Source organism: Pogona vitticeps, chromosome 2, assembly GCF_051106095.1.
Source record: "Pogona vitticeps strain Pit_001003342236 chromosome 2, PviZW2.1, whole genome shotgun sequence".
Lineage (NCBI taxonomy): Eukaryota > Metazoa > Chordata > Lepidosauria > Squamata > Agamidae > Pogona > Pogona vitticeps.
In genome coordinates, this window is record NC_135784.1 from 265,984,741 (window position 1) to 266,009,806 (window position 25,066).

General features: G+C 41.0%; 1 protein-coding gene and 1 long non-coding RNA gene across 2 annotated transcripts; both read left to right on the forward strand.

Annotated features, from left to right (window-relative positions):
• The first annotated feature begins 5,847 nt into the window (after nt 1–5,847).
• On the forward strand, nt 5,848–10,460 carry LOC140704929 (uncharacterized). Its single transcript, XR_012084424.2, has 3 exons — nt 5,848–6,057; nt 9,364–9,470; nt 10,130–10,460. It is a non-coding gene; the product is annotated as an uncharacterized LOC140704929 (long non-coding RNA).
• Nucleotides 10,461–18,584: 8,124 nt separating this feature from the next.
• Nucleotides 18,585–25,066, forward strand: GLRX (glutaredoxin). Its single transcript, XM_020793236.3, has 3 exons — nt 18,585–18,983; nt 23,531–23,643; nt 24,749–25,066. The coding sequence occupies exons 1-2, from the start codon at nt 18,780–18,782 to the stop codon at nt 23,639–23,641; spliced, it is 315 nt and encodes a 104-aa protein (XP_020648895.3). The 5' UTR covers nt 18,585–18,779; the 3' UTR covers nt 23,642–23,643; nt 24,749–25,066.

Below are 25,066 nucleotides of genomic sequence, written 5' to 3' on the forward strand. Positions count from 1 at the left end.
TTAGACAAAGGACAGGGAGGTGAGTAAACATCCCACTTCTGCAGTCCTTCAGCACCTATTGTCACGGGTCATTGACAGTGGTCATTCTGGTGGGTGTGGTCCTCATCTTTCTGGAGATGGATGAAAGGGCAGCATGATAAGGCTCAGGGAGGCCATACATGTGCATAGAAGAAATCCCTCACTCAACAGGGGTGGAGGCCTTAGATACAATCTGTCTCCTATTTATCATGCTGCCCTTTCATCCATTCCCAGAAAGATTAGGACCACACCCACCAGAAAGTCCACGTTAATGACTGTTAACAAACCCATGACAATGGGTGAAGAAGGACTACAGAAGCGGGATTTTAATTCACCTCTCCCCCATCCTTTGTCCAGCTAATGAGTCCATTTAGACCAGGGGGAAGTGAAACCAACATGGAGGATATATCAGGGGTCTCCTACCAACTATAATTTCAGGTATACCATGGTTAAAAAGTGAGGATTTTATCCCAGTGGATTTAGAATCTTCCTATTTAAAAAGGATTTCAAAATCAATACAGAAGTCCCAAAGACAACATCTTTGGGTTCCATAGGTCAGAAACAAAATAAAACAAAAAGAAAGCTCATAGAAACTTATTCCATTCTTGGATGAACATGCAGGGTTTGTATGCCGTTATGGTGCAGTATGAGGCTTTTCAAATTTGGCTTTTCTGTGCGTTATTTTGTTGAACAAAATTTGAATTTAAGAACTTTTGCTGAAATTAGCTTACTGCTTTTATAAAGTCTGTCATGGCTCTATAGTACACTTAAGTTTAATTATGGGCTTGAAATATATCTGATTGACTGATTTTTCCTTAAGGAAATATTACAGAAAATGTCATTAGCAGTTTTAGAGGTTTGGACTTGTAACAGTCCTTGAACTTCTGACACTATGTTCTATGGAAAGGGATTGGTAAACAAAATTTGGAAAGTTGCTTTTTAAAAAAGTGTTTGTTACAGACACATTTAAAGTTTCAGGCGCCCTCCCTGTAGTTGGTTGCTGTTATAAAGTAACAACTTAATTTCCATTTCTCAGTGGTAACTAAAATACTGGTAATAGGAAGGGGAAAAAATTCGCCGAACCTTGAAGCTGTTGTCAATAGTTTTGCAGAACTGGACATGGGTCAGTTGATTCAGCTTTTCTAAATTATTAGCATTGGTGCTTTGGCTCAGTTTGCCCTGTTCCTTTCCTTCTCTTTGCCCAAGCGCTAAAAGCCATCTGCTTGTCCTCTGTATTTCACAAAATAGTTTGCATTTGTTTTGTGGTTGGTCAACATGGGCTTCATTTGCATGTCTCCTTGCGCTTTGAAGGAACTGAATGCCTGAATGAAAAATTTTGTAAGAAATACATTGCACATTTCTCTTCATGTCTCATTTTTCTGGTCTGAGCTCTATTAGACCTCTGTTAGCCTTGTTACCTAAAACTGGGTGAAATCTTAGCATAGGAAGTCAATACTAGGATAGGATCACTGCATCAGTGGGGATTTGATGAGTTCCATTGAACACATGGGTTCCTGGATAAGGTCCAATGGGCCTGCTCTAATTGTGACTTGAGTTTCCTGCTTGCAGGAGTCCCAAGGGCTGTTCTGTCTCTGTGTCTTTTTAGCATTCAGTGATAGGTTTCCACTGGCAGAATAGTACAACTGAGGACAGAACAGAGGGGGAATTTCCTCCCTGCTACAGTCCCCAATACAGTTGGGCACAAACCAAACTGCAAACCAGAAAAACCAATGAAGAGGGCCAGTTTGCGGCTCAGATTGTGACCCAGTTCAAGGATCCCATTCTGATGACACAAAACGAAACACTGAACTTTTTCCCCCTCATCACTTCATTTTGTTCAGCAAAAGGGGACACACAGACACACCCTCCCCTCTGTCCCATTGCTTCCCTATCTGCTCCGGCTGGTCCTGCTGCCTCCACCACCACCTCCACCATCACAGGCGGTGGGACCAGCTTCTCCGCCAGGAGCCCTCCGATGCCTCTGAACATGTTCCCTCTTATCAGCTGGGCAGTGGACGCACGTCGAGAAGATGATAGGTGGACACCTGCTCAGAGGCAATGGCTGGCTGTCCTGCCAGGAGCTGACTGCTATATCTGAGGATAGCACCTGTGGTGCCAGGGGCTGTGGCAGAGGTGGCAATAGAGGTAGCAGGTAGCCTCCCCCAGCATGAACCAGAAAAACAAACCATGAACCAGTCCATTTTCCAGTTGGTTCATGGTGGTTTGTGGTTCGTGGTCCATGGTTAGCCATGAACCATGAATCATTGCAAACCACCAGTTTTCTGGTGCATGCCCATCTCTAGTTCCCAGCATTTCCCCAAAAACTTAGTCTGATCGGCTGTGAATGCAGTATGTAAATGGCACAGAAAGTTGCGGAATGGCAGGGAAGGAAATTCTGAACATTTCACGAACAGAATGTTGCATTTAGCCCTTCATTTCTCTCACAGTGAGCCTGTATTCCCAATTCCATTTGTATGAATTCAGACATAACTATGTTTTCCAAAGAAATACATTCATTGCATTTCTACATCAAGGAAATATTTGTGTAGAGAGTCCAACTCATCTGAAACCAATTTCCGTGTATTTTTCCTTTTAGTAATTTAAAGGTCACTGGGGCAGAGGGAGAGTTGACAAGAGTTTCTAATCCACATGAAGTGGATTCCCTCTTCTACCTGCCAAGTTCCACAGATGTCCAGTCACATAAAAAGCTCTGCTGAGTTCATGCTATCTGAACAGTCAGTCCATAAAAGTTTGTGTCAAATCAAACCAATTGGTCTTACTCTTGAAGATGTCAAAAAAAGCCCTCCTTGTTTTTGCTATAGTAGAACAACATGCCAACTTGCTCAAAAAAGCTCCAAATTATTTTGATGATTATGGGGGCTTCTTTTTGGGTAGGCTTGTGTAGAAGCACATGAATATATCTGTCTCTTCAGAACATAACAATTATTCTGACTCCAGTCCATATGTATTATGCATGTAGCTTCAACCTCAAGAGGTTGCTATAGCTACAACGGGAGTTGTTTGCCTCTAGTCACACCTACCAGTGACACAGAAGGAAGAGTTATTTATAGCTGCTATGATTTCCCACAAGACTTCAAGCATGGGCCTAGAGCAAGCTAAAATTACACCCTTGACAGATCGGCATCTTAATCCTTCATCTTTGCTCAGTAGAGATACTCCACCCCTCAGACTGTCTCCTTATTTATTCCTTTAAAAATAAGCTGGATGACATGTCTAGGTGGGCAGGAAGGAGGCAATTGTTTATCAGGGCAACCCTTGCCCAAGCCCCACACCCCACCCCCATTTAATACCAACAAAACAACATCCATGTGACTCAGTTTTCCTTTATTCCCTTTATATATTTCTTTATATATAAAAGATTATTGAAACTAGGATCACTTGATACTCTTTTAAACAATCTTCATGATCTTCTGAGCAGTAGAGCCTTTATTTATTTATTTATTTATTTATTTATTTATTTATTTATTTATTTATTTATTTATTTATTTATTTATTTATTTATTTATTTATTTATTTAAATGCATAACTATTTAAAAAGAACTAAACAGGCAATATATTAAAAAGAGTAAATAGAATTAATAAAAAAATTGAAAAGAAACAGAGCACAACAATCTGTTTTTAAAAAAACCATCTTCAACCGCTAGTCATTTAGAGGAAAGCCTGCCTGAAGAGAAAGGTCTTTGCCTTCCTACGGAAGAACAGCCAAGAGGGGGCCAGCCTGGCTTCCTGTGGGAGAGAGTTCCAGAATCTGGAAGCAGTGACAGAGAAGGCCCGTCTACAAGTAGAACGACTTTGGCTTCAGCACTTCCTAAGTGCTGAAGGGATAATGTGCCACACCTACAGCTAGTGTGCTTATTTTTAGGCCATGCTCCATCAGCAGCTCCTTGGCTTGGATTCTCCATCTGCCCTGCTCTATTTGGATGGCTGTTGTGCAAGACTGAAAACCATTTTGATCGGGGGGGGGAAATACTATTAAAGTTCAGCGCAGTAGAATAACCCCTAAACAGAATGGATTTTTAAAAGGTTTCAGGGTTCTTTTGAAAGTGAGCTGTGGCGGAACCCCCATGCCTGTCCATCATGGGAAACTCAAGGGCAGGAACCTATGAGAGGACAGGAGGGGGGGCAGAACCAAAAGGACAGTTAGACAGTTAGTTAGACAGAGAGGAGAGTTGGAGAAAAGAGGTTGGAGACAGGGTATTGAACAGAGAGAGTTAGGAGACTGAATTGAGAAAGAAGATGAAGATTGGAAAGTTGGAATGCTAGAGAGAATAAGAAAGAGTTCAAAAGTATAGAGAATAGATAGTCAATGAATATTGTAAAAGTGAATAAAAACACCTACAAACCAAAGTAAAATCAAATGATATTTAATGAATAATCCTAAACATCTGTGATTTACTCCTGTGATTTGCATAACTATAATATAAATAAATCTGTTATATTGGCAGCACGTGTCTAAGATCTGTCTATTTGGTATTGAGGGAATAATACCTGGTGGCAGCATGAAGTGAGGAAACGCATCCAGAGGATGGACTTGTGTTTAAGGGAAAATAAACAAAGGACACCGGGTGGACGCAACATGAGCAAAGAGGAGAATTTTGTTTCTCTCTGGGAATATGAGAGGTCAGGAAACAGGCAGATACATGAATAAAAAGTCAGATTGTCTTGGTGGCGTGAATGGTGTTACACTTCCCTAGGCCATGAAACTCCTGGGTACACACATGAGAATGGATGCGCAAGCTTTCGCAATGACCAGGAGTGTGCACCTAAGTCTACAACAGCAGTGTAAGGACAAATTTTGATGTGCAAAATTTGGCCTAGGATAATTCATTTCTCTATGAGCTTCTGTGAGAACTACAGCTAAGCTCTAAGGAAACAGTGAAGCCTTAAAGGGATGATGCATTATAACATAGTTCCTGCTACTTAGAAAGTAGCTCAAACTCGTGAGCACTGGCTCTACTACACCATGGTCTAGAAACTGCACACATTCCTGGAGAAGTCAGATCTGGACACAGTGGCACACAACATAATAAAATTCCTTGGGCTAGTTAGTATCCTGTTGGAACTGCAGAGTGTAGAGGCCCAGTTGGCAGGGTATTCCATGTGTCCCGTGGCAATCTCCAACTTGGAGCAAAGTTTGCTCAATTGGTGACAAAGGAGTTTTGCACACACACAAAGGGCGTTGGGTTCTCCTTTGTGTGAGTGGTTAAAAAAAAGAGGAACCAAACATGGGACACTCTTTTATTCAGCATGTTTGGCATCATCAGGATACAAATCTTGGTCTACCGTAACAAATTCTGCAGATGCTGCCTTTGAAAGGTAATCAGAAGTTTGAACTGTTTTGATCATGGCTAGTTATCTGTGATTCCCTTGTTGTTATAACAGCTTTAGTCAGGACTGCGCTGTTTTTGGGTGCAGTTCAGAATGCTATGACCTATAGAGACTTATGACTTTTAAGACCAGGGAGTTTGTTTGTCGTTAAAGGCCACTTAGGTTTTAAGGTTTTTAGGGAAAAGCCCTTCTCTCTGTCTCATGTCCATTGACGGCACATTTGATGGGAGCCTGGGAGAGGGTTTTCTTGGTGGTTGCTCCCAGACTCCGAAATTCCTTGCCAAGAGATGCCAAGCTGGTTCTAACCCCTGGTGTTCTTGTGGCAGCAACCATACAGTAGCCCTGCTCATCCGCAGGATCGGTATCCGCTAATTCTCTTAATGGTGGTCAATGAAACCAGATCACCTGAAGCAGTTTAAACTCTAGCAGATCTATTTCTGGGTCCATGCCAGGTTTTCAGAATGCCTGGAGCAAAAGAGCACAGAGAATCTATGACAAGATTCATATTAGCTTGGGGTGGTGATGAATTGTGATAGGCAAAAAATTCCTCTCACCATACAAAGAAGGAATAAAAATTTAAAAACATATTCGCTATGCATTTACTACCATCTGCATTTTCAATATCCATGGGGGTAGAGGCTTGAAACCAATCCCACACGGATACAGGGATTCTACTGCATTTTGATTCAGGTAGGTTTGCAGCTTTAATGCTGATATATATTGAAATGTCTGCTACACTGTATACATTGAAAGTGGCAGCTGCTTATTTCTTGTTTTAAAAAACACTGTGTTTTCAATTTTGTATTTAATAGATTCACTTTTTAACTTTAATTCTGTATTTTATCTGCATTTTCTTCTTTATTTTTTTGCCACTTTGGGTTCCATTTTTGTAGAAAGGCAAAATATCAGTTTAATAAAACAATTTTTTCCATAAAGAAAAATCTGAAAGTGGAATTTTTGTGTGCTTAGAAATCATAACTGAGGGCTAAACGATACTCAGGATTAAACATGTAGCATGCAATTGGATTTTGTTAACTTTCTTAATCCAAATTAAGCATCTGTGGCCCTTATTCAGTTTAGGATCATCACATAAAGGTAGAAGTGAGGCTTGACCCTTTCCCTCAACACCATGTTCTTATAAACATTTCACTTCCTGTGGAAAAAGAAAGAAAGAAATGCCGTTAGCAACAACAAAGCTATATATCACTGGGATAAGGTATTTTTAAGTCTCCTCTGCATATGTCTGGTAATCTTTATATGGACTGGACCTATATGTGTTTACCTAGGAATAAGAAAGAAAGCCAGGTGTAGGAAATGGAGCAACAAAGACCTGAGTTCAAGTCCTAGAGCAGTCATGGAAGCTCACTGGGGCTGACATAGATAAAACCACTCCTTCAGTATCTTGCATATCTTGAAAAATCTGTTAGAGTCATCGTAAGTGAGATGTAATGTGACAGCATATAACAAGATGAGGAAAGAAAATGAAGCTTAGCTACACACTACATATTCAAGTATGCTGTATGAGCATGATAATTGCCTCACATGACTTTCGTCAGAGGCCCAGCAAAGAATGCTGAATCATCCATGGAGTGATATTGGCTTGTTTCTCTTGCATTTCCTGTTCACACACATGAATCAGTCAGTCTTGGGAGAACATCCAGTAGCAGCTAAAATTGTATATCTTTGCTCAAACAATGGACACTTGCTTTGCTTATTTACATGCCTTATTTTAAACACTTCTACCTTGTATTTCTATTATAAAGGAAAACAATGCAAAAAATAAATAACTACACACCTTCACTAAAACAAATGGAACAAAAGCACTAGTCAAACCAGCGGAGCAGTGTTGGTCAGAATCTTGTTGGCTATTTACATGAGCATAAATTCAATTGTGTAACTCACCATGGCAACTTAGGCAGCAACTATGTTGCTGCAATTTGATTTGCGCCTGTATTATCACTGAATTTGCAGTCTGTGGTCAAACAGGGTTGATTAGAAGTTCAGTGTTCACACTCAGTATTATGCAAGTTGCATTTTAGTCCACAGCTAGCTCCCCCATCTTTCCTTTCTTCCTCTAGTTCCGCCTCCAGCAATCATTTTATGGTTCACTGTCAAACCGCTTGATTTAGAACATGTTGTGCAGAGCTGCAGAAAAGGTGGCAGTGTTCCAAGGTTCTTCCTAATGTTTACAGAAATACCACAGGGATGTTTTTTTATTTTGTCTGGGTTGTTTTTGTTTTGTTCTTTTTAAAAAAAAAAATTTTCCTCATCTGGATGTGATCTAGTTCTAAATTGTTTGTTTGTTTGTTTGTTTGTTTGTTTGTTTATTTGTTTATTTATTTATTTATTTATTTATTTATTTGATTTTTACCCCGCCCCTCTAGACCATGTCTACTCGTATGTCATACTAGTTGTAAGGTGATAAGGCGATCTAGCATTAATCTTGTATATGTAAAAATAATAAAGAATGGAGGAAGATTGGGGAAAGGAATGCAGGGAAGGGGGCTACCATAGTCCTGAACATCATGCCCCAACTGCCTATGTCACCAAAACATCACCCACAAACACTAGCATGATTTTAGTTAACATGGCATGCTATTTGTAATATATAGGCTGAAATCTAGTTGGCATTACTATGCCTGCAGAAGGGTGATTACATAATAAGTAGAAAGTGATTTCTCGTATTTTAAAGTTTCCTGTTTCTAATCCATGAGTTTGCTGACTCCCAAGGAATTGTCTTCATTGTGTAGAAGTCATGGGAGCTACGGAATAGATTCAGAAAATCTTAAATTACTATAACTGTAAATTGTCCCCTTTGGATATTACTGGCAGAAGGAGATTTTCCATAGTTAAAGACATCCTTCTTTCACCTCACAGCTTCCGCTCAATTAAAAGAGTTACTCAGCAGTCAAGAAAACTGTGGGACAGAAGCAGGAAGTTTTAAATAACTGAAAATGACCCCCATCTATGATGTCTTCACTCTTCCACAGGCATAAGTTATGCAACAGGATTTCAGACATGATTTAGCCTGAAAGACAACATGGTGCTTTGATTAGAGTGTCAGACTAGGACCCAAGAGACCTTCACGTTGATTCGCATTGGTTGACCTTAAACTACGCACCATAAGACGCACTTTTTCCCCACAAAACAGGGGGGTGGAAAGTCTGTGCGTCTTATGGAGCAAAGAAAACAGATTATATTTTCCTGTTTTCTTCTCCTAAAAAATTGGTGCATCTTATGGAAAGGTGCGTCTTATGGAGCGAAAAATACGGTAATAATCACCTGTCAGTTTCCTCTGTCCCACAGCATTATTGTGAGGGAGAAAAGGGACCTGAGGTTGAACCATGTAGTTTGTCTTAAGCTCCTGCTTGCTTATTTCCATGTAAAATGATCTTAAACTGCATGATACATACTTAATGTATCATATAATTGTGTCCAGAGTTGTAGCAAAAGACAGTTATGCTCACAAAAATTGTTAAATTCTGGCACAGCATCACACTGAGAGAAGAAAATATAAAGATGAGTACTATTCAAATGTCAATAAAGCATTTGTATTCCACATGTGATGAGGAAGGTATGCCAGCTCTACCCCCAACTTCATCACTGCTTTCTTCGCAGAAAAAGACAGGAGTGGGACTTTCCAGACAGGAAGAAATGGTAGACTCCTGTCTGAAGAGAAGATCCTGTTATATTCATAGAGGCTCACAATGCAAGCTGGAACCTCATTACGTTCTAGCTCTTATGTAGAAAATGTTACATGTGTCTGTGGATTAAAAGCAACTTTGTCCTTGGAAAGAAGCTCACTTTTTCTCCTCCTTTCTTCACTTGTTACTTTTTTGGTCCACTCTTCTTGTTTGTTTCTTTTTTTTGTTTTGTCCTGTTTTGTCTTTTTGTTTCGTGTTGCATTTTTGTGTGGGTTTTTTAAATTTTTGTTTTGTTTTTCATCTTGCTTTGTTTTCTGGTAAAGCAAATGTTTCTTCCTCTTATCCTTCCCAGCACTTGAATCTTCTAGTGCTACATGACTAAGACATGTGAACACCTGCTGTCTCCCACTGGACCACTTGCAAATCAGGAAGAAGCCAATTTGCCAAATGGAAACAGCAGTGAGTTTGTGTAAACAAAGAATACTGTAGAGTGTATTTTCCTCTTAAGTATGATATGCTTGTAGATGAGAAATCAAAATCTCATCTAGAGGGACTCTTGGTTTGCCTTCCCTTTGAGATAAAACATTTTCCTTTTGTCTGATCACCCTCCGCCCCAGTTTTGAGATTGTTCAGAGTAGTTTTTCTCTAAACAAAATGTAGTCTAGTAGTTTGGCTCTTGAGGTTCTTGGAATACATGCAGATTTTGTCCTGTTTTTCTTACTTCCAATTTATATTTGTTTTCTTCTGGTCAGCTCTGGCTTTATCCACTTTTATCTACAATTCTTTCTCTTCCTTTCCTGGATCCTCTGCCTGAGATCTAAAGAGAGGTCTTTTCTAATCTTCATCCAGTTCCTTCAGAGCCTGGATCTAGTCTCCACAATGAACTAGATAAGTATAAGGTTTTCTCTCTTCTTTTTCAGTTTGCTGGCTGCACTGCTGCATAACTGAGACTGACAACATGAGGAGCTGCATTCAATGAGTCTGACTGATGAGAGTTTATGTAGAATTAACTGGCATCTCAAACTGCTGCTAGCTTTGTCTAGTGCAGTGTTTAAACATCATCACTATTTCTTTTGCTGTTTTAATACAATTTATTTAATAATGTTTTTATCTAATAGGCTTCAACAAGTTTGCTGTCCTCTGAAGATGCCGGCCACAGAGACTGGCGAAACGTTAGGAAGAACCACTTTCAGAACACGGCCAAGAAGCCCGAAAAACCCACAACAACCATCAGGCTTCAACAAGCTTTAAACTATAGTTTACTTTGCCCACTATAATCTGCATGCAATTGTCACCTGGCTTTCTGGTTTATTGTTGGCCTTGTTTTTTTTCCCCAGGATGTAAAATGGGTATCAATACTGTACTTTATTCAAAGATAAGCCCAATGTGTTTCGGCTATTGCACTTTTAGCCTTCTTCAAGGGCACTGATATTATGCTTATGTACAATCTGTCTCTGAGGATATTTTTGTGGACAATCTCTCACTTCTTCATGGATCAAAAAAAAAATAGAGAAACTTATCTCCATATGTTATTAGAAATACTTGAATCAAGAGCACATCACCAGCTGAGTAGATATGTTTGCAATACAAGGTACTTGGGTGTTTTAATATTACAGAGCATGAATGTATCACAATTCAAGCACCACTTGGTAACAGTAGGCCTGTACAAGGATATTATATATTCGTACCAGAATATTCTTGAATGAATGAATTTTTATTCTACAGCCAAAGGCCCGATAAAATACAATATAAGTACAGTATAAATTCACAGAATAAATTTTTAAAAAGTCTAAAGTTAGTTAAACATCAGGATTCTCTTTCATGTTTTCTGGGCAGAGAGATGGAATTTACCCACAAGTTCTGTAACTGACTCTGCCTCTCCAGTCCTCTCATAGGTTCATGCAAATCAGCTCATGAATATTAGTGGCATGAGTGACAAGGGTGATTGCCACACTCAGAAATTTCAAAAAGTTAATTTTACGCTATATAAGTGAGAGGTGTCCTTTGGGTTTTGGAAAATTTTAAAAAAACAATTTCTGTTGACTTAATACGAAATTTCATTTCCATGGTGATTTCAATTTGGTTTTGCTTTGGTGATGATCATTCTCATATAGGTTTTGTTTCAAATGAACTTGTCTGTCATCCAGTTGACATCCTAAATCTGGATCTGTGATGGTAAATGGCTCTAGTACAGTCAGTGAATTAAGGAAATTATCAGCTGGTGTCATATCACCCTTATCTTCGTGTTTTTGTATTGGTTGTTCCTTGTCTCAAGGTTTTGAAGCCTGTCTTTTCTGGGGGATTAGCACCTTCTTAGGTGAGGTCTCTAGGAGAGTGAACAGTCTTTTGAAGTGGACTTTCTTCTCTTCAGTTGAATTTTTACATTTACTGGAAGATTTATTTTTCCACTTCTTCCTTGTTGGTACCTTTTTCTTCTCCCCTTTTTCCAGATTTTTACTCAGTTCTTTATTTATCCCGCTAGTTCTGGGGTTAGTATTTAATTCTTTGCCCTCCTCTTTTAGATCCATTTTATTTCTGATGTTCTTTCCCTTTAATGGAAAAGAGAATCTCTCATCTTCTTTGTAGATCTCTACCATGGTGGTTAGTAGGTTATGACTTTCTTTCAAAAAATCCTAATTAAATCCAAATCTTTAGTCATAGAAGTCAAGATCGTATCCACACTAGGCTTTTTGGAAGTCAGATTACTTTGGAGCATAAATATATGTTCTGAAATTGAATTGGACTGTGATAAAAAAATTAGAAGCGCTTTTCGCTAAGGACTTTAAATCACTCAATATATTTGAGGTTTCCCTAAGGGCTCCACTCTCAACTTCTTTAAAAGTAGAGTTTTCTATAATTAGTACAGACGTATCTATTTGGGGAATAGCAGTAGGGCTTGTCTGGCTTCCAAGTGATAAGCCTATTTTTCATTCAGCCTGATCAATTTCAGTTGCTAAATCAATTGATTGAAACTCAGCTTCTTTTAGTTCTTTTAAATCCTTAAAGCCTTTTTTTGTAGTTATAGTCCAGTCAAGAGGGTTAACAAGATTAACAATTCAAGCACCACTTGGCAACAGTAGGTCTGTATCATAATATTATTGGAAATTTAATTGCCTTCAGTTTAATTCCACCCAACTGCTGAATCAGCAGACATGAAGGGTTGACGAGGGCTGAGTAGGTAAAGGCCAAAAGCATGATCTTGATTGCTGTCCTTCTGTATAATTTGTTCATAACTTGCAGTGAAGCAAGTCATGATATAAAGTGTCATCTCAGGACACAGCTGAATTTGGCATTTCATGAAAACTCACATCCAGGCAATGAGCTAAAAAAATAAAAGAAAAAAATGGCACCACAAAAAAAAATTCATAGGGTAAGAAACACCAGGGTTATACCAGAGTTGACTGTATTTCATCAAATGACACTTCACTTTAAAGTCATGGAGTGATTCAATATAGTTCAGACCAGACATTTTAACAGGGCTGGCCCTACCCTTAGGCCAAGTGAGACAATGATCTCATGCAGCAGACAGCAGGGAGCACTGTGAACAGCCTCCTCCCACCCATTCCAGGTCTCCTCTGGAATTCTTCCTTACAAGACAGACCTGTGGGGACCACATGGCTTGTTCTGCTGTTCTGCTGCATTTAAGTTCAGGTGAAGTTGTTCTCCCATCATCACCACAATGATAAAACATGATTCATCTGCCCCTTCAGCAGATGCACTTGGAAGTGAGACGGCAACATCTTTTCCTCCATCCCAAGCAACAAAATGCCCTGAGTTAGACAATGATACAGCATAAATCACATTGCCATAGGATAAGTGGAGCATCATAAATCAATATTTTGGCAGTGTCTTCTAAGGCCAAAAAGGGAATAATCAATTCCATAAAGGCATTCCTTTTGTTGCTTCTAAATGGTATGTCATTATGAAGAGGCATTTCATTGTGCAAGTTGACATGAGAGGAGTTCCGAGCTCCTCTTCAAAAACAGAAACAATCCTGTTAATCATGTGCTGAATTGCTCTGAACAGAATATCAAGGTGATGAGATAAGATTTACATTGGCCTCCCAAGTAATCTTAATATGTAAAACTGGCTCTGAGCTATACGGCAGATATAATTTTACCCTATTTATTTATTAATTTATCCATATACTCTTAAATATGTGTGTATTGCTGCTAGGCAGAAGTTTACAACACACATAGGCAACATCTTGAATCAACTGAACTTACAGAGCAGTTGACTCAGAAAATTCCCAGTGGGCTTACTCTAATGCAATTTACTTTACTAAGAAACAGAATTTCAGTGAATGTGTCCTACAACCCTGGCTAAGCCTATTGCATATATCAGTGGTAGGCAAAGGGAGACCCGGAGTGACCCACAGTGCTGGTTTTGTGACCCAAGGACTCTCAGAGTCCAACAGATCCCACCACCCCCTTTTTTTTGCTGGCCACAAAAAGGCGAATTGTTGTTCTTGCAAGCTTCCAGGACCAGCAATTCTTATTTTAATTAGTTACAAAGCTCCTTGTGCCATTTAACAAAACAAAATAAAATAAATGTCTTTATAGGGAAGAGACAGAGAACCCATGGCATGTTGATGAACTACTGCTCCCATTGTCCCACACCATTATCTACATTGACTGGGGATGATAGGAAATGATCTTCTAGAATCTACAACATCTGAAAAGCCAAAGCTTTCCCATCAAGGTTAAGGGACCTGCAAACATATACAGTTGAGCAGACTTAGCAGAGCTAATAGATCAGGTTTTGTATATGGAATGGAAGAAAGCCACCTTCCTCTTAGCACCACAACCTTTTGGGTGGGCTCTAAGTATAGTGCTGCTCTTCTGAATGTAGCTGAATTGATGTTCAGTTTCTATCCATGCTGAGCAGCCATCATTTAAACCACCCAAATGCAGCATTCCAGATGTTAAATGATTTCTACCTTTCTAGTAGAATTATTTTTGCATGTAGCAACATCATGAGTGCAGGGGGGAGATCAAGCGAAGCATGATGGCCAGGGCCTCAATTTGAGCAACCAAGCCATCATGGCTGCCTTACAGCCCAATGGCAGAACTAGGAAGAGGAAGTGAAGACTGGGGGGATAGCCATTACATTTGCTTAAAGCTTGGGGTATAAGCTAGTGCAGTAGGCATCCTTCAGTATGGAGAGACTATGGTATCGTGCTCTGAATAGAGGTCTTGGAACAACATCTAGTATGGCTAAGAAGGCCAATTTGAGAGTGACAATCCCTTCCACACTGAGGACAAATATAATCTGTCCCATCTCCAGCTCCCTGGTTTTGCTGGTTTCAGGGCTGCCTCTTTGTCTCAGCCTGTTGAACAAGTGTCTCTTCAAATTGGAAGAGGCCATGCTGCATCTCCTTCCTCCAGGCTGACTGCTCAGATGTCAGGGTTTCCCATCTGTTGAGGTCCATTTCCAAGGCCTTCAGATCCCGCTTGCAGATATCCTTGTATCGCAGCTGTGGTCTCCCTTTGGGGCGCTTTCCCTACACTAATCTCCATACAAGTGATTTTGGAACTGGACCGTCAGCCATTCTCACAACATGCCTGAGCCAACGTAGACGTCGTCGTTTCAGTAATGTATACATGCTAAAAATTCCAGCTCATTCTAGGACCTTTGTCCTGCCAGGTGATACCAAAAATGCGTTGGAGACAACGCATATGGAACATGTTTAGCTTCCTCTCCTGAGGTGCACAAAGGGTTCAGGACTCACTACAGTGCAGGAATGTGCTCAGGACAGGCTTTATAGACCTGGATCTTGGTACATGCCATCAGCTTCTTATTAAGCCATACTCTTTTTGTGAGTCTAGAGAACATGGTAGCTGCTTTACCTATGCATTTATCCAGCTTGACATCTAGGGAGAGAGTGTCAGAGATCGTTGAGCTAAGGTATACGAAGTCTTGGACAACCTCCAGTTCTTGTGTAGAGATGGTAATAGAGGGAGGTGAGTCCACGCTCTGGCCCATGAGATGTGTTTTCTTCAGGCTGATTGTTAATCCAAAGGCTTGGCAGGCCTTGCTAGAGCGATGCATGAGTTGTTGGAGGTCTTCAGCAGAATGGGTGACAACAGCTGCATCATTGGTGAAGAAGTCCCACATGCATTTCAGCTGGACTTTGGTCTTCACTCTCAATCTAGAGAGATTAAAGAGCTTTCCATCTGGTCTAGTCTGGAGATAGACACCTTCTATTGCAGTTCCAAAAGCGTGCTTCAGCATGACAGCAAAAAAGATCCCAAACAGGGTCGGCACGAGCACACAGCTCTCTTTCACTCCGCTTTGTAGTGAAACAATCACACATGAGAAAAGCAGGCTTTGCTAGTGGTTTTGAAGACAAACAGGTGGCACTACACACATTGCCTGCAATCCTGTTTCTTAGATTGGGAAGTCTGCACTAGTGTAAGCCCATTGGGTCAGTGGGGACTTGATGAATCAACTCCTCCGTAAGTTCAATTGATTCAAATGGATCTACTCCAGCTGTGACTTTAGCATAGTAGGGTACAACTAAAGAAGGCCCATTTGAATCATGGAACTTATGGAAGAGTTGACTCACCAAATCCCAATTCTAGTGCAATATACTATGCTAAGCAGTCAGACTTTAGCCATTGTCAAGGCATTAGAAGAGCTTGCTTTTAAGCTGACAGTTCTCCGCATCTTGAAATTTGTAATTAAAAAAAAAACTTTCCTGCCCCTCACATTGTGTACATCTTTTTGCTGGCAGTTCTGTTCATAGTTAAGCATACTCTTGATATCATTCTGGTGCTTCTCCTTTGGATTTCACTTCCAATTTATATACTCGCTGAGGAATGTACACTAGAAATATGATGCTTAAAAATGTGCATAGGAAAGTGGCTTGCAGTTGATAATGATTTTGCAGCTAGATCAACAGCCATGTATGGGTGACAACGGCAGCTTGCCAGGCTCAGTAAGGGAGGTGATACTGTTGTTATCGAGCAATATGCCATTCATCATGACAATGCATTTTGAAAATGGTTTCACAATATGCTCACAAGTGCTGCAGTTCTTGCTAAGAACATGTGCCGCTGCTAAGAACATTAGTCATTCAGGAGGTAGAACAACACTCCATTCATCCAAATGTCCTAACATACTACCAGAGCAGGCATTGTATAATAGGAGATTGCTACAGGAAACACTATTTTCCAGCCACCCCTTCACAGACTTTGGCAGTTAGAGGTAATACCGAATTGTATTTTCATTGATGACCAGATCTGCTGATTAATTTCCTTTTTAATGTCACAGATTTATTCACAAATTTATTTAATGTTTCAATTCAGCCTTGCCATTATTTCTGGTGGTAAGGAGTTCCATGAGTCAAATACGTGCAGCTGAAAATTTGAGCCATATATACCAGTTGTAATAGCAAGAAAAAGCCACTTTGAACCCTTTTAAGGAGAAAGGAGAGGTAAACATATTTTAAATAAATAAATAAATTGACAACTACGTTTTACTTTAAACTGGTTACTGAGGTAAAGGAAGGGAGATGAAGAGATTTATTTTCCATAAGAGGACATGTGCACTATTGAGGATCTAAAAATCCTGAAAAGGGTTGCTATAAATCAGAATTGACTTGATGGCACATAATTATAATAAGATGACTGGAGAGCTCAATGAACTCGCTATGGATCCAAAGGTTGGGAGTTCAACTCCCCACAGGTGTCTCCTGGGCGTAGACCCAGCCTGGGTCGTCTCGAACAAGCTGCAAAGTCCCAGGATGCCCCAGAAGAAGAGAATGCTAAATCACTTCAGAATATTTTCTACCTGAAAAAGGTTGTCACAAGTCAGAATTGACTTGACGACACACAATTGTCACCAGAATTCTTGAACTAGGTTGCTAGCAGTATCATTCTTTGTGCCATGTACACTAAAATAAATTCCATATGCCCAACTGTGTCTGGTGAAGTAATAAGGTAGAGACAGGGGGAATTCTTCTCATTGACATATAATGCTTTGAGATAGCAACTTACTTGGAAGCTCCTATTCCATGTAAAACTAGGTGTGCACAACCTGTTTGCCACAGATGTCATGCTATCCTGAGGAGAACTCAGAGAACCATTCCTTTTTTAAAAAAGACCCCAAAACCCATAGCCAGTATGGGATCTCATGGAAATGGGACAACTCCATATATTTGCTAGAGTTGGTGGAAGATAACTGATTTTTTTTTTCAGAACCTGAAGACTGTATCTCTTCAGCCGGATGAGCCCTCTGACATATAGGCCAGCAAAAGCCCTCTCAAGACCCATTATGTTCAGTAGGGATTATTGCTTAATACAGTCATTCCCATATTTGAGTCTGAGGATGAGGAATGAAAACTTCTAGGGTCCCTAAATGTTGCCCATGTCATCTGCAGATTCTGGGACTTAAAAATGGAACAGCATCTGAGGAACCCAAGGCTGGAGTCATAGGAAAAGAGGAGCTAATGAGCAGAATAGCTGTCAAAGGTAAGATAGAGGGGCACGGTACCAGTTTACAGTCATAAGCCACCTTTCCTAACATGGTGGTCTCCAGATCTCTGGGATTTGGACTTCCACCATCCCCATCCCAAAAAGTCTGTGTTGTGTGGAGATGATGGTAGTTATAGTCCTATACAGAGGGAGCACGCCAGGGCAGAAAAAGCTATGATGCAGCAGTCATGTGACGATGATAGGAACAATAAACCCAAAGACTCTTCCCACCACATGGGCATCATGAAATTAATGAGAATGGCCCACTCATATCACCTGCATGGCTGATTTCCCCCTCCCTTACCATGAGTCAGATGGGCCGTCTAGAAGGTTAACAAATAAATAAATAAAAATAAATACTTTCCTCCTCCCTGCTGAGGGGCATAAGTGGCTACAGCAGAGGTGTAGCCCCATATGCAAGAGTTGTCCTGCATTCCAGCTTCTCAAAGCCCCTGTAAGCTACCACAACTCTCAGAAATGTCAACCCTGGTTCTGGATTTAAGCCTTTCTGTATTATGTCTATGTGTGCATATCATGGGAAATGCTGGTCCCAGGCAGGTGGCTATTTTTGTCATGTTGACAACCCCAGACGTAATGCAGCTGGCGAAATACTAAAGACCTTAGGAAAATATTTGTGTACAGTTTGTTGGGAGGGGCAGTTTGGAATACAGCTCTCGTTGGCCATGCTGGCTGGGGGTTCCTGAGTATTGTAGCCCCCAAAAGGTAACTTATTTCCAAGCTCTGTGACATATAGCTCAATACAACCAGGCAAGAAGCAGCAGCAGAGCTGACGTTTGAAAGCCAGAACTATTGACTTCATTTTTATTTATTTTTATTCATCATATGGACTGACACCACATCCTTCAATTGAATTGCAGAGCAGATATGCATGCTTCCATGGATGTCAGTTGCATGATGAGACTTGCAAGGCAAATAAGCAAGTTTCAGATTGCTGCTAAAAAGTCTCGCTCGCAATGATTAAGAAGACTGGGGCAATGCAAACACGGAATAGAGAGCTTACATTTGGGGAGGAAATGACTTCACATCCTGGGCAGGGAAGTACACTTATACACTGTGTGACAGTTCAGTGTCCTTGCCCCTTTAAAAAGCAAGGAGCGAGGTGGGGGAAGGGACTCCTCCTATAGGGTGTTGTCTCTCAGGGGAGGCGTGAGACTCCTGGCTGATAAAAACTGGAGCTCAAAGTACAGCTGCAACTGGTGCTCTCTTGCCATAAACTTTGAACATTACAGTGTGTTTGCCTGCTACTAGTTGGCGAGGCGGTCTCTTGGCAATGGCCCAGTTTGTGAAGAGCCACATTGCACATGATAAAGTGGTGGTGTTTGGGAAGAAAAGTTGCCCTTACTGCCACAAGGCTGTCGAGTTACTGGAAGAATTTCAGCTGAAGCCTGGGCATTTTGAATACGTCGATCTCTCCAGAGAAAGTAACGTGGAGGAGATTCAGCAATATTTCATGCAGCTCACAGGTGCCAGAACGGTGAGTTTCTTGTTCTAAACTTGATGGAGGGGTGGGGAGAGTGCAAAAAGGAACAGTTACGCATTATAATCAGTCTTTAAGACGGTTGCTTCTTTTAATAAAACCTTACTGGCAGAATTGTGTACTCTGTAACATGTCGATAAAACCATCAGTATCTTATTTGCTTAAGGAATGTGGTTAAGAGTATTCTGGTCCTTTAAAGATTAAGAAGTTTTATTTGGCATAAGCATTGGCAGACATCAGTCCATAGAGCCAGATGCTTGAGGCTCTAATTACTATGCCATGTTGCTTAACTCTTTGAATAGGGATGGCTGGATTTCATCCTTCCTATTTTGAGACTTAGCTGAATGAAAATAACATGGAACAGGTAAGATGCTTTGCTTCCCAGCAAGAGCATGCCTGATGGTGGCAAGGATGACCATGCTTGTTTTTTTGCATTTGTCTCATGCCTTTCCTCCAGTCAGTTCAAAGGGGGGCGGGTTTAGGGCTCATTTCCAAATGTTCTCTTGACAACAACCCTGCGAGGTAGGTCAGACTGAGAGAATGTGCCTGGGCCAAGGTCACACAGTCAGTTTCAAGACTATGTGTAAGTTTGAACCCAGATGTTCAGCGTCCTTGTTCATCCGTTTGGCCACTGTGTAAAACGGGCACTCGGATCCGTTTTGCAACCTCCCCATTTCTTGTAAGACACAGCAAAACCCTACGACAAATGGAGGCCTCTGTGCTGTCTTTGGATTTGGTCTTCTGCATCATGACCAGTGTGCACTGAAAGAGAGGATGAAACGCAACCAAGATTGCTTCAGACCAAGTCCGGTTTAGGTGAAATGGCCTCGTTGCTTCACAGGATACAAAAGCATTCTTACACCATCTTGTACTGTTTTCTTTTAAGATGGCTGGCAGCCTGTTGTGCGCCTTATAATGTAACTGAGTTCCTTCTGGTGTTGCACTAGACTGGAAGCCAGAAAGTCTATCTTCCCGCTCTCGTGTCCTAGCAGTGAATTAAACTGACTCTATACTTCAAACTACTCATCATGAGCAGGGTGCCTGGAGCAACAGACTTCTGTAGGGGTGGGTGGGAGTCTCACTCCTGAGGATGACAAGCTCCTTGGTGGAGGGCCTGGTGTTTTTGTGTTTTTAATTTTGACAGGCTCAGGTCTTATGCCCAATGGGTGCCTGACATACAGCAATCTATTAGACTATGCTGTTCCTCTTTCGCTGTGATGAACAGAACTTTGAGAGGAACAGCATTTTGCTGACTAATCCTTTGCATATAAAAAAACACAGAGATGATAAAAATGGATCCCCCATGAGTTCTCTTCTGCAGGCAATACTGAATGAACAGATTCTGTACAAAAATAGGGCAGCGTTCCTCTCTAACAAACTTCATGATGACTCAAGCCTTAGTTACATACTGCTTGGATTACTGTAATACCCTCTACATGGAGCTGCCTTTGAAGATGGCCTAGAACTTCATTTGGTTTAAAATATTGCAGTCAGGCTACTGGCTGGGTTACAGGCAGCACCAAACTGCCCTGTTCCGTCTGCTTCCCTGGCTGTTGGTCCAGTTCCAGGCCCAATTCAGTGTCCTGGTTATTACCTATAAGACCCTAAGTAGCTTGTGCCCCAGCTGTCTAAAGGGCCATATCTCCTCATGTGAGTCTTCCCAGCAATTAAGATCTTCAGGGGAGGCCCTTCCTTCAGTCCTCTCGGCCACATTTGAAGGGAATGCAAGAGAGAGTATGTTCTCTGTGGCTGCTCCCAGCTTGGGGAATGCTCTCCCTCGCGAGGCTAAGTTGGCCCCTTTCCTTCTTATCCTTCTGGGAACACATAAAGACATTTAGTTTTAAAGAGGTTTTTTTTAACTACATTGGGAATTTAAGCTGGACTCTCCTTGAGATCTTTGATGTTGTATTTTAAAATGTTTTTAAAAAAGTTTTTTAAAAAGATTTTAGGTTATTATTTATATACTGTTCTGCATTTAATCATTCTTAATTGAATAGTTTGTGCTTTTACTTGTATTTTAACTGTTGTGAGCCAACTGGAGTCACTTTATAGGAAAATGTTAGCATAGTAATAGTATAAACAAACTTTTGGATTGTTCCTATTTTGTCGGAAACTACATCTGATTTAGAGCTTGGAAAAAATATTTTTTATTGCACATCTCCCAGCATTTTCCAGCCAGTATGGCTTCTAGTTCTAACAATGCTGGCCAGTGGATTTGGGGATGTATATTATACTGAAAAGAACTCTTCCGTGCTCTGGACTGAACTGTGTCTTCTATGGCCGAGAGCAGATTCCCTTTAAAATCGATAGCTTATGAAGCCCAAACAAGACACTACAGGGTATTTTAATGCTACATTGTAAGCAATAAAGAACAGATGTTGGCTCTCCTCGCCAGGCAGACTGAGCTACACAAGCATATGCCTAGGGCTCTGAATGTTCACTTCCTGTTCTGTTGCTGCTTTCTGTGTTTTGGGAAATATACAGCTTTCCACAAGGAAGCAGGCATCACTGCATCTTGTGCCAAATAGTTGATAATGTTTGTCCACCTCTAAGCAAGATAGATTAATTCCGAAGAATAGCCACAATACTTTGTAATGGGAGGGAACTTCCTCCTTGGAAGGATTCATAATTGTTATATAAATCTGAGTGGAAAGTCTGAGACCTCAGTGTTACTGAATGGTCAGATTATAGGCATGGTAAAACTGGGCATTTTATATTACTCTTCTACCTCCAGTATAGAGATTTGTGACAGTTTCCATTGCCAGCCTGCTCAAAATGCAGACAGTTGGTTTGGCATGTGTTAACAATTGAGGAGCGGGTTTGTTGTAAAGTTAATGAGTCTTGATTGCCTGCTAAAGCCCAAGCTACCCTCAAATCTTTCATGTTACAATAAGAATATCTTGCAACAATATCCTGGCCCAGGGGAAATCCGTCTCTCTTCCAGCTACTCTGCAGACTGAAGCTAAGCTCAGAGGAAACAGGGAAGCCTTGGGAGGGCACAATTCAGAAAGTCCAAGGGCTTCAACCTGGCAACCCCGCCTATGCTGCACTACTGAGTGTATGATATGAGCTTATGGCAGGTTTTTTTTTTTTTAAGCTGACACAGAAAGCCCTTTTGCCCTGGACAGAGTTATAACTATGTGTGATCTTTGTGATGACTCATTTCCTGATAAGTGACGTGCCATTTGACCTCTACCAGGCTTTATCACTTTAAAATGAGGGTGGGAAACCTTTGGTCCTCCACATGTTTGGACAACAACATTGGCCATATGCTGTCACTGATTTTGGAAACATTTGGAGGGCTTAAATGTTCCCAGCCTCCAAGACCTCAAGATGAGCAAGATGATGAAGCTGTGATGGTTCTCCCTTGCCATTCATTTCATGCACAGGCACTTTGTGAGTGAGGCCGAGAGGGAGACCCCACACACACACACCAGCCTCCTGTCATTGCATTTATTTGACACTCTGTTCTGTTTGGTATCACCACTTGTGCCCGCCAGCAGGAAGGAAGGAAGCCATTGGAGGACAAGCCACCATCCGGTTATTGGGACATATTGTCTCATTAATTTCTAACTCCCCAAGGGGTGGAAAGGGTTCTAGGTTTCTTCCTAACAGTCTTAGGGTGAAACTACATCACAATTTACCCCAGGGTTGGCACAGTTAAAATTAAAGCATTTACCAGTGACAGTATGACATAAAGCTAAGCAAAGGGAAGCCCAGTCTTTTTCCAAAGGCAGTTTCTTTTTGTTCAGCCAGCAGTGAGTGGTTGTATTCTGCTCTGATTCAGCTGGCATCACTTTTCTCCATTTTCTCACTTTTCTCCATGGATGAAAGGAAGGGTGGGAAAGAGGGAAGTATAAGTAGAGTGGGTGGCTCTCTTCCAGGTATAAAATGAACCATTGGGGAAGTGTGGTGTAGCCTCTTTCAACAGAATAATTAGTCATATTGGTCCTGATGACTACAGTGATTTCAACAGAAATTATTAGGGAAGATGGCTATAAAACCTTTAGAAGCAGTCCACATGTCCTTCCCTGTGTAGTCATACCTTCAATCACACAACTGAGATTTCTCAACTGATTGCAGTCTTCAGTGACTTGGTGCTCTTCCAATGTGTTAAGACTACCATTCTTTCATGCCTAACCAACACAGGTGTGTTGACTAGAGATGGTGGATATTATAGACCAAGATATCAGAAAACCATCAGACTCGTTCAGGTACTGTAGTATATAGCAAAAATACTTATTGTAACTTGTCATCAAGTCACTTCCAATTTATGGTGATCCTGTAAATTGGTGTTCTTCAAAAAGGTGCTATCATGAGAACAACCCTAATCAGATCTTGCAAAGGCTGTGATATCCTTTATTGAGTCAATCTGTCTTATTATCAGCTTTCCTTTTTCCTATTGTCTTAAGCCTTTCCCAGGTACTGTACCCATTTTTCTTACCTTCATTGGTGGTACTGATCATTCAGCTTTGACATTTCTCACTATGAAACTGTGCTGCTTCTCCCTTGACCAATACTAATCACTTGTCCGGGTATTCTAGGTACCTCGTATCTTTGTTGGAGAAACCTGTATTGGTGGTTTTACAGAACTAGAAGCTCTAAAAAGAAGTGGAAAACTTGAGCCCATGTTAAAGAGAATTGGGGCTTTGTGAAGGTAAGTGACTGAACACAACATCCGAGTGTGAGTAAGAGGTCTAGGTGTAACTCTAGGACACCCATTGAGCACGAGAGGCTTATCATATATAAGCATCTGCATTGCTTAGATGGATTCCAGTGCATCACCTCACACACAACTTCAGCGTGAGAGGCTGCTTGCCTAAATAGCTTAATAGGTGGACCACACCCAGAGAGTTGCATACAAGTCTGTACTACAGGGTGCAAATTGTGCAAATAGTCCCCAATGTGGACAGAGGCTTTTTAAAGAACAGCATGCCTCAGAAATAGTCTTGAATGGCTGGAAGTATACAACTGGCTGTGGGAATGGGGCAGCAGCCAAAAATGGCTAGAGTGCTTACTAGTAACTTGCATTTAAAAAGAGGCAGCCAGCATCTTCCTTCTGGCTAATTATTTCAACCCATTTCTTGGGTTATACTAGCACAGCTTTCCCCAAGCAGTTGTCCTCTAGAAAATTTGCATTTATAAACTCCCATCTTCCCCAGTCAGCATGACTAGTAGTTGGAGATGATGGGAGCTATAGTTCAACACTTGGAGGGCAACAGATTCTCCTTCTCAATATGAAGGAGCCCCCTGTGGGATTGGATCGCTGCAGGGAACAAACTGTTGTTTGCAGAAGAGGGGCTTTACGAGAGGCTACTCTCTTTCAAGAGGATTTTCTTTTGTCTCTGAAACCCAGTTTAAGATCTTTCAAAGGAAAGGTCTTGCTCAACTCTTGTATTTGGACCAATGCATACAGCAAATCCTGTTGCCTTTCCCATTGCCAAGGAGCTGAGAGTGCAGTTTCCAGTTACAGGCGACTAATGCAAACCCTTTGCATAGCGCAAGTGCTTTTCATAGCTAGTGCAAAGATCCTGGGCTTAAACCCTACTGAAAGCTAGGAGATGGAACCAGAGTTTTCATTCTGGGTCCTGAAAGTGCACAGTCACATACTAGACCAACAGCATAAGCACGCTTGTAAAAGCATGCTGCTGTGATTTGCATGAAAGCCCAAAGCTGCTGGAATCCCCCAACGTTCATTCTAATCATTTAACTCGCTTTCCTAGACCTTCCTTTGGCTTTAATTGGTTGTCTTTCACTTTCAGAGCAGAGATGCCTCTAGGCTGAGACTACCTCATACTGCAACCCAAGTCTTTGGAAATGAAACCGCAGTCGCCTACCTCCTGTTCTTTTCATGTGTGGTGGTGTTTATTGCATGTTTCAACACAGAGCGGTGATAGTGAATGCATCTAGTTTTCTTTTGGCTTGCTAAGAATATGGCCGCAAATCCTTTTCACATGTCTGTATTCCTTTATTCCTGTTAATGTTACTATTCCCCTTTTATCCCTTTATGTCTCGATCCCTAATCAACTGGGAATGATTAAAAGGGATCTAGTAAATAAATGCTTGTTCCTTTAAAAAAA

Coding starts and splice junctions, on each gene's coding strand:
- GLRX (XM_020793236.3), top strand. CDS start 18,780: ATGGCCCAGTTTGTGAAGAGCCACATTGCACATGATAAAGTGGTGGTG. Junction 18,984..23,530: donor AGCTCACAGGTGCCAGAACG/GTGAGTTTCTTG, acceptor CGGGTATTCTAG/GTACCTCGTATCTTTGTTGG.